This window comes from Gavialis gangeticus, unplaced genomic scaffold, assembly GCF_001723915.1.
Source record: "Gavialis gangeticus isolate Ggan-Ray unplaced genomic scaffold, GavGan_comp1, whole genome shotgun sequence".
NCBI lineage: Eukaryota > Metazoa > Chordata > Crocodylia > Gavialidae > Gavialis > Gavialis gangeticus.
The window spans coordinates 84,555,244-84,564,461 of record NW_017729031.1 but is presented as its reverse complement, the minus strand read 5'-3'; the positions used below and the strand labels follow the sequence as shown (position 1 = coordinate 84,564,461).

The 9,218-nt window shown below is 36.7% G+C and overlaps 1 protein-coding gene across 8 annotated transcripts in view; it reads left to right on the top strand.

Annotated features, from left to right (window-relative positions):
• PCNT (pericentrin) overlaps positions 1-9,218 on the top strand; it is a 143,178-nt gene that overhangs the window by 126,241 nt on the left and 7,719 nt on the right. For all 8 annotated transcript variants that reach the window (XM_019523292.1, XM_019523297.1, XM_019523294.1 and 5 more), the window contains 5 exons: positions 625-1,341; positions 2,607-2,878; positions 3,247-3,349; positions 5,536-5,706; positions 6,687-6,851. In XM_019523292.1, the coding sequence (XP_019378837.1) occupies positions 625-1,341; positions 2,607-2,878; positions 3,247-3,349; positions 5,536-5,706; positions 6,687-6,851 (1,428 nt within the window). The remainder of the gene's footprint in view (positions 1-624; positions 1,342-2,606; positions 2,879-3,246; positions 3,350-5,535; positions 5,707-6,686; positions 6,852-9,218) is intronic.

Here is a 9,218-nt window from a genome sequence, read left to right as displayed (position 1 = left end):
CAACAGCAAAGCTACCCTGACACTATGATCTCCACTCCCTCACGCTTCTGAAGGAAGAATTATGAGATGCACTTGTCTAATATGTTAATTTCTTAAACGTATAGATTCAGTGATATTCAGTACACAGTTTTCTCAGTGAGTTCTTGGCGTCTTAAAAACTAGAAACTGTGAAGTCTAAGGTCTTGTCCATCTTAGGTGCCAAGCCTTACCTTTTTGTTACCTTTTTCTAGATTTCTGAGTGAAGATCAAGACTGCTCAGTTTCTGCTCCAGAAGCTATTTATGCTGTCTAGCTAATGCACAGGGCTTTAATTTCCAAGTACTACATATATTACCCGTAAAAAAATATTGGCAGTTAAAATATTTTAATTTTATGACAATTAAGGTAAAGAAAGTATTACTGGAATTAATAACAAAAAGAGATACTCTGCAGTCTAGCTTAAATTCCTAGCAGACTGTTTGTCCTGTGCATAAGTTTAAACAATTTAATAATAAATTATTCTAGCTGCTTCTTCAGATGTTTCGTGGATGAAGTACAATGTAAAAATATTACCCAATATGTTTATCTGAGCAGAGTATAATAATTATAAATATATAATGTGTGTGTGTTTTATTTTTTTTAATAGGAGTTGCGAGCTACCTTGAAATTGCAGTGCATTCAGAATAATCAGCTGTCAGTGGCCTTAGAGCATGAACAGACAGCAAATGATAATCTCCGTAAAGAACTTCAAATTGAACACTCGCGTTGTGAGGCTTTATTGTCCCAGGAACGAACCAAACTGTCAGAACTTCAGAGAAATTTGGAAGTTGAGAGAAATCGTTCCTTGGAGCTTTTGAATTCCTTGAACCATGAGCGTATTTTGACAGAACAGTTGAGCATGAGAGCAAAAGAAGGTGTTTCATGTCCTCATAAAGAATCATTATTGGAACAGACCTTTGTTCGAGATCTGCAGGTTCAGTTGGATGAAGAGAGGTCTCGAGCAAAAGAGCTAGCTGCTATAATTGAGAAAACGCATCAGCAAGCCATTCGTTCTAAGAGGCAACTAGAAGCTGAGGTACAAATGTGTTGCGAAGAGACACAAAAAGAAAGAGAAATCAGTAACAAGTTACGAGCTACACTGGAGTCTCTTCAAAGTCAAAAGCAGGAGGTGATCCGCTCCTTAGAGGTGCAGAGGGAAAGAGAAGGAAAACTGAAAGCTGACTGGGAGGAATTGCAGTCACAATTTAAGGCAATGAGAGAACAGGAGAAAAACAAAAAAGAAGAGAGGGATAAAGAGAGAAGATGGGAGCAACAATCAGAAGTGGAGAAACAGAAGGAATGGCAGAAAGACAGAGAGAGGCTGGTGAGATTTCCCTCTTTTTAAATCTTCCCTTAAATTGAAATAAACCAGATTGTTTTGTTCCATTATAAATAATAATGTCCTAGAATACTATTTATTAGATCTTGTTGGTGAGAAACCTTTAGTGGAGCAACTTTCTGTCTCCAGGTACAGTTCTGTTGACATCCAGTGCCACACAGTTGTGGATGTTGTCATTGCAGACATTTTGGAGGATGGGATTAGCATTCAGAAAGGATGAAAAAGCAATCTGAATTAAATTTAAAAAGGGCAAATGCCAAGTCCAGCTCATACAGTGGAAGGATTACATGCACAAAAATACTTTGGGGAATGACTGGCTAGGTTTTGGTACTGCAGAGAAGGACTTTGGGGTTATAGCAGACTCTAAGATGAATATAAGTCAACAGTGTGCTTTTGTTCCAAACAAAGTCAGTAGCATCCTGGGTTGCCTTAATTAGTGTGTTGCTGGCAAATCAAAGGAAGTCATTCTCTTTCTCCAGCACAGGTGAGGCCTCACCTGAGTACTGTATCTGGTTTTGGGCCCCAAGCTTCAATGAGGATGTGAACAAATTAGAAATAATCCAGTGGAGAGCCACAAAAAAAATACTAGAGGCCTAAGAAACATGATTTATACAGAAAAGTTTGAAGAAGTGGGATTATTAGATCCAGAGAGGGGAAGACTGGTGGGGATTTGATGACAACCTTCAAATACCTGAAAGGCGTTTATGCAGAGGATGGTGATAGACTATACCCTGTGGCTACAAGGACAAGGACTAACTGCCTTAAAGAAGGGACATTTAGGTTGGATATTAGGAAGAACTTTCTTGCTATGAGGGTAGCTTACCATTGGAATAGACTACATAGGGAGGCTGTGGTATCTCCCTCCCTGGAAGTTTCTAAGAGTGACAGACTCTTTGAGATGGTTTAGACTGATGATCCAGCTTTGAGTAGGGGGTTGGACTAGATGACTGCCTGAGGTCCTGTCCAGTCCCACTTTTCCATAACTAGGGATGGAGGCAGCCAGGATCAAGGCCTTGGAGCCTCTATCAAGTTTTCTCCACCAGTAATTCTGGAAGTGTATAAGGGAGGAGGAGGGACTAGTGTCTCCGTTTCCTAATAGCACAAGGGAATGTAATGAATTCCCTTTCCTGATGGCACTTGGAGGGTGCACAGCTTAAGCAGTACTGAGATTACACTTTGATATTTGTGGTGTGTTTGCAGGTGGTGCAAACAGTTAAATTATAGATGGTTTCTTATTCTTGTTCTATTAGCATGAATTGGAATTGCAACACCAGAAAGATGAATGCAGGATCAAGCAGCTGCAGCAGACACTAGCTGACTTAGAAGAACAAGAAAGAAAGCTTACTTCTCAGAAAAGTCATCAAGAGGTTTCTGGTCCCATAAAAAATGATTGCAACATCAAACTGGCCTTCACAACAGAGACGGAAACATTGCACTTGCGGCAGCAGCTGGAGAAGATAAGACAACAGTTGCTGTTTGTGGCTGTCCATCTAAATGAATTCATATATAAAACTGTAGATAAGTAAGTAGCAATTCAATTAATTTTACAGTTTGAGAGGCCAATCTTTTGAAGTAGTTTGTATAGGATACAGTTGGAGAACCACTATTGGATTTGGTGAACTGCAGTTGAATCTTTTTTCTTGTGGGATTTCTCACTTTTATGAGTTTCCATAATAGAGGGTGGAATTTCAAAATATAGGCATTAACTATAATGCCTGTGAAATGCTATTTCAAAATCCCACGTCCCGTAAGTTAAGAAAACATGCAGCTCTTTTCTCCTTACAAATTGTTATTCAGATAAGGTCCAAAAGTAAAAGATAAAAGAAAAGTTGTGGTAGGGTTCAGTGAAGTGCAAGATACAACTGAAAAAAAATATTTTTATTTTAACAGAACAGTTACTGATTGGTCTGCATCAAATAATGAGGCTATTGCATCTTTACTTCACACTTTGAAGGAGCTGAAATCAGAGTTATTGACCTCTCCCACCCATCTGGTAAGGGGGATAATTTATATTAGTTTAATTTAAGAAACTCATTTATACCTTTGTCTGCAATTTACATGTAAACTGCTGTTTTTTAAAAATTTCTGAGGAAATTAACTCTCCTGTCTTCATTTGAGGATTGGTACAAAAATGTCACAAAATTATTTGGTACGGATAAATATGGCTCTTTGCAAATGGGAAAAGAGATTTGCCTGAACACCCTCTTTCACCGAGCCCTTTTCCTATCTCAGTGTTTTGGCTTCATCCTACCTCAAGAAGATGAAAACTGAGAACCTATTCCTCTGACTCATCAAAACCCTGAGAGCAAGACTTTAATAACTTGAACAGCACATCTTAAGATTGTGTTCTGTAAAATATGTGTTTGTCTATGAACAACTGGTTGGTCCCATCATGCTAATCCTTCTCATTTCTAGCTGCTTACTCGGAATAAGAAAAACAAAATACAGCAGTTACTTTCTTTTTATTACTCTTCATGGAACCAATTGCTGTCCTTGCCAATGGGATGTTTGGTGATCAGAGGGGAGGGTGGGGTCTTTCTCAGTGGGAGATTACCAAGAGAAGACTCTTTAATTCAGTTGGTCCATGCTCTGAAATTTTTTTAGAACGTGGGACGTAGGGCAAAACTCACCCAATCCACAGGGGGGCTAAACTTTCACACAGTTTCATCAAGTCAGTCTTGAAATCATTTACAGCAGGAAACTAAGCTTCTGTTCCAGCAATCTTAATTTAACAAAATAAAAACTGATTCAATTCAGATATCTTTGTTTTAGTGTCATCAGTGTTTCTATGTTACATACTTTGCTGGGTTTTTTAAAGCAAAAAATCTGCTGCATCTTTTAGTGTACCCGTTATATAAACCAGCATTCATGTATTGAATATGCAGCATTCCAGGTATGCTCTATTACACTCACAGTTTAAAAAGTCAATATTGCCTGTGATTTAAGGTGAAACCATACATTGTTTGGAAAAGCTGTTTTGGGGTGTGGTCTTTATAGCTCTGTGCCAAAGGTGTAGATATTAAAATTAAGGGTTTTTAGAGGTTCAAGAATGGTATGGTTTAGGCCTGTCTGAAGTTTGTACCTTCACTGAGTACATCCCTTTCAGGTGATGGGCCTCTTTCCTTCACCTTTCTCAGAGTGCAGTCATGCAGTTCAGTAGACCACCCATCGTTACACAGTAGGCCAACTGTTTCTGTCTACCCTGCAAAACTTTCAACACTGTGACCAGTGTGAATAGTTACCAAAACCAGTTATTCCACCCAGGAATCATTTAACTGTAAAAGTATGCAAAAAGCATAATGCTAATAAAGGTTTTCAATGCATCTGTCTTACCTGAAACATCAAGAGGCATAAGATATTCTGAGAGCAGTCTGTACCTCTCCAGTCTGTTTCCCTCTGTGCTGACCTTCAGGGGCTCAGACTTTTATGCACACCGAAGTTCTTTGCTTGGTTCCCACTTGAATTTTGCTTCTCTTCTACTAACCCAAAGGTAGTGAAAGGTCAGAAATAAACTTCAGAGGGCTGACACTTAAATTATCCCTGTGAATTTAGATTTTCATGTATTAAAGAAAGTTTCTTGTGTTTAGATACCAATCTTAGGGCAAGATCTTAACCTAGAAATCAAATAAATAGCAGTTGTAAGCAAAATTATAAACATTAGTCTAGCTCCAAACACATTTAAAAGGGAAGTATCACTTCAAAGGTGGAATTGCCATTGATAGGCGAATAATACTATATCAAAACTGCAAAATTGTAAGGAACTTTATTACATTATAATGACTATAAAACACAACAAATGCAACTATTTTGTAAAACTGCTGATATTATTAAACAGTGTGGAGAAAAGTGAACTGTTATGACATATTTATCTTTTTTGAAAAATGTGACTGAAATTGGTCAAAAAATTACAACCTTAAAAAAATCACACATTTTGTATGATCTGTTTTATCTAAGTTTGTCTTAAGTCACCTTTGAGGAAAAATTACACTTAAAATGATGATCAGGATCTTTTCTCAGCTGTGCTTTTGTAGAGAGGAAGGCTTTATTCTTTGCCTTTTACAATTTTAAAATGAGTTTCAAAATAAAAGCTACAGGGATCTGCAGTCTGGTTTATTTGTTGGTGAAATTATGTTGGTTGAATTCTTGAGTTGTATTTTTTCTCATTATTTTTTTTAAAAGAACCCATCACAGGATCCAGTTTCTCTGGTAGATGTCTTGTTGAAAGAAAATGGCGAACTTACAAAGTCTGTAACAGCAATGACAGATGAGAAGCTAGAGTTAAAAGCTGCAGTTTCTCGACTTGAGAAGAAACTTCAGCAGCACCTACATAGGGGAAATGGCAATGGACAGGTACATATTGATGTATACTTCTTTGGTATCTCATAGTTATATACACACACACAGGGAGTGTTGAGACATGCAACTGGCAGAGCCTAATCAAATATTAATAAATTAAGATAGGCTTATATTGGGGTTTGTTTTTTTTACCTTGTATACTATGGCCTTCCAAATACAAAGTGTTATGGCACATACTGGTGGATATTGATTTATTGTTGGGAAAGCCACACGTTTTGAAAAAGATCCTATTGGTACAACCAGTGCATCCAGTAGTATCAAAAGTCACTGCATGTTTGCTATCTTACCCTGTTCTATGTACTGGTTTCCTGATGAATACATGAAATCAAAGAAATATACTTAGGCAGCTGAGAAATTTCCCCACCCTCTGTTGGCATGACCTGTTAGGATAGCTACATTACACTGGAAGCATGACTTTGTTGACTGGTCGGAGACTCATGAGTGCTGGAAACAGATCATTCAGAGGAGTTTGACGTGGGGTAAGAATTCATTTCTGCAAAAGTTGTGAGACCTGGAACTAACCATTTGAAGAATCAAATACAAAACCTATTTTTTCATATCCTATGCATGAACTCACAACTTGGTATAAATACACAAATTTATCTTTTAGAATGCAAAAGGAAGGGGGAAAAAAGAAAGATTAATTTCTATTTCAAATATTGGGACCCACTTTGATACCAAGATGAAAGAGAGTTGTCTAAAGGTAGACAGTTCCTGCCCTGAAAAATCTTAAGACTGTTAATAAAAATCTTTAACTGTTAATATAGACAGAAGTTGCAATTTAATTCCTATTGTATCTGGTTAGCATGTTTGTGCTGATGGGAAATTCCGGTCTAGTTGTTCCAGCATTCTATGTTTTTCCCTAAAGTCGGGTTGTTACTTATTTTTGGTTTAAAAGGTAAAACTTTGCATCCCTCTGGAAATAGACTATAAAATATCCATCAAGGTTCACTGTCCCTGAATTTCATTTTTAGATCAGGTCTATGGAGGATGCTGACCCTGTCCAGGGACTGGAAAGGGCTGCTTGGCAGCGAGAAAAAACTGTTTTGCAGAATGCTTTGAAACAAGCAGAATCTGAACTGGCGAAAAATACAATTGAAATTGAAAACAAACCAGTTATGGAAGCTTCCAATGCAAAGGTAAAATGGTGATGTGAAAGATGATAAAATGTGCTCCCTGGAGGGTGATCAGGTGGCTAGGACAATGACCATGGATAACCAGTTACATTCTGGCCCTTGGGTTTCTCTACTCAGATATACTGGCTGTATAAGTTGATTGTGAAATATGTTTGCAAACAACTTTGATTCTCCTCTGAAAATTGCAATGATAGTTTTGTTATTCGTTTCTCAAAATAAATGCATTACACTTTTACACGATAGAAGTTATTCCTGAAATAAGAGTTGGATTGGCCGTACTTTCACTCAGGACAAACGTAACATTTCAATTCAGTTGCTTTAAAAAGAAAGGAAGCATTGCTATTTGGGAAGATGCATCAGCTATTTCCATTTAGCTGTTCTGTCTGCATACTCCTATGGCAGTATAAATAAGCGACATTTCTGTAACTTTCCCTCTGTGTTTAATAGTGTTAGATTTACAGTGGTTTTGCTCCACTTGTATCTCTATAGGTGCTTGAAGATGTAACAAGTTATATTGGAACAGCTTATACCAGTATCATTTTTGCCAAGAAAATGCTATTCTTATATTTTGTTTTGGAATACTTTACAGAAACAAAATGCATTAACTTTTTAGAAGTAGTATGGATAGCAAAGTGTTTTAAAACTAGCTGCTTCCTTGTGCGGATCTCTTGACGTTTTTTTTTTTCATACAGAGGTGGTATTTAGGTAAATATTTTAGCCCCAGCCACACACCAAGGGAAGGTGGAGATTAATTTTGAATAAAACTATTTGATAAAAAACTGTTGTACTTCAGCATCATTCTAGCACTTGATGCTAGGAATTGTTTTTGCTCTCATCGGAGCACTGTTAACTGGTATCAAAGGATTAATTCAAAAATACCTTTTAACTAAACTTGTTGCATAGTGCAGTCCAGGTGCATTTTGGAGGGAAAGAGGTGGGGGGCTTTGAAAGGACTAAAAAAGATTCACTTGACTTACTCTGCCTAACTTGTAATTGAAAGATTAGACAGGGGGTGGGGGACTGATGGGGACTATTTTTCCTGTTGGTTTACTTTGTACATTCCATAGGACTTTGTTTGAAGTTTGTTTCACTGTTTTCTCTGACAAAAGCCAGTCAGTTTGCCTGTCATTTGTGTGGGTCTTTTGCATAGACAATGAGAAAGAAAAGACATTAAAAAAATAAATATTGTAAATGCAGTGGAATTAGCACTATTTCTTAATTAACTTTGCCATTTGCCAAGTTTTAAATGGACGAATATCCCTTTTAAAATTATATACTAGGAAAAACTAAAGGGTTTTGTACAGCCGTATAAAGATATTATATAGTGTCTAGATAGATTTAATCTTCTTATATTTTTCAGTGAAAAAGCCAAAAACCTCTTGAAGATTTCAGGAGTAATCAAAAGTAAAGGCTGTTGTTTGGAAATATACTCCTTTATTTTAACATAATTTAAAACCATTTCCACCTGAAGATCTTTTAGATTTTTGGGGAGCCAATCTCTTTTCTTTAAAATTCTTAAAATTCATATTAATCAGTCTAATTAAAAAAGGAATATATAATTTTATTGTAAACTCTATTTGAAGCCTTTGTTTATAATGATACTCAATGGTATGGAAGAGGCAGGAAGGCTGCAACTTGGATCTGGAAGAATACGAGATAATTTTCTTACAATATGATATAATTGATGTTTAAATAGCAGCAGAATGGTTTTGTAGTCTTTTGAAATTTTTTATAGGTTTTCAATTTTTAATAAAATTTTCACAGTGACCTTTTAAAAAGATGAGTATCTTTTAATAGTAAGATCATGTAATACATTAAACCCATAATACTCTCCCACATACACCTTTTATCTGAGAAATACTCTCCCACATATACCTTCTATCTTTCGTGACATTCCTATTGTCAGGTCAGTTAAGATAGAAATTTCTCTCTAACCGAGGCATCTGTGTCTGCACTAAATTTAATCTCAGGGAGGTACAGGCCTCTTGTCTGTCACAAAAACTTATTCTTCCATAACATGAATGTTATATATTTAGTATCCAGTTATTCTTTGAACTTTAGAAGCATGTCCTGACCCTTTTCATGACTAATTTTACATTCGAATCAGATGGACGCTTAACCCAATATTTCTTCTAATCAATGTTAAACTAAGTAAAACAAATTTTATCTTAAAAGTTAAGTATTGAATCTATTTCGCAATGACAGGTGTACATGTCCTGAAATTCAGAAACGTTAAGATAGTTGGAATATCCAAGTTACAAGCCTGTAAAGTAAACTGTAGGGATCTCTGTAAATCAGGCTGGAAATGTTCCTGCAGCGGCTCCTTTTAATGTTTTCCATTTCACCTCTTGTCCCTCCCCCCCCCCCCCC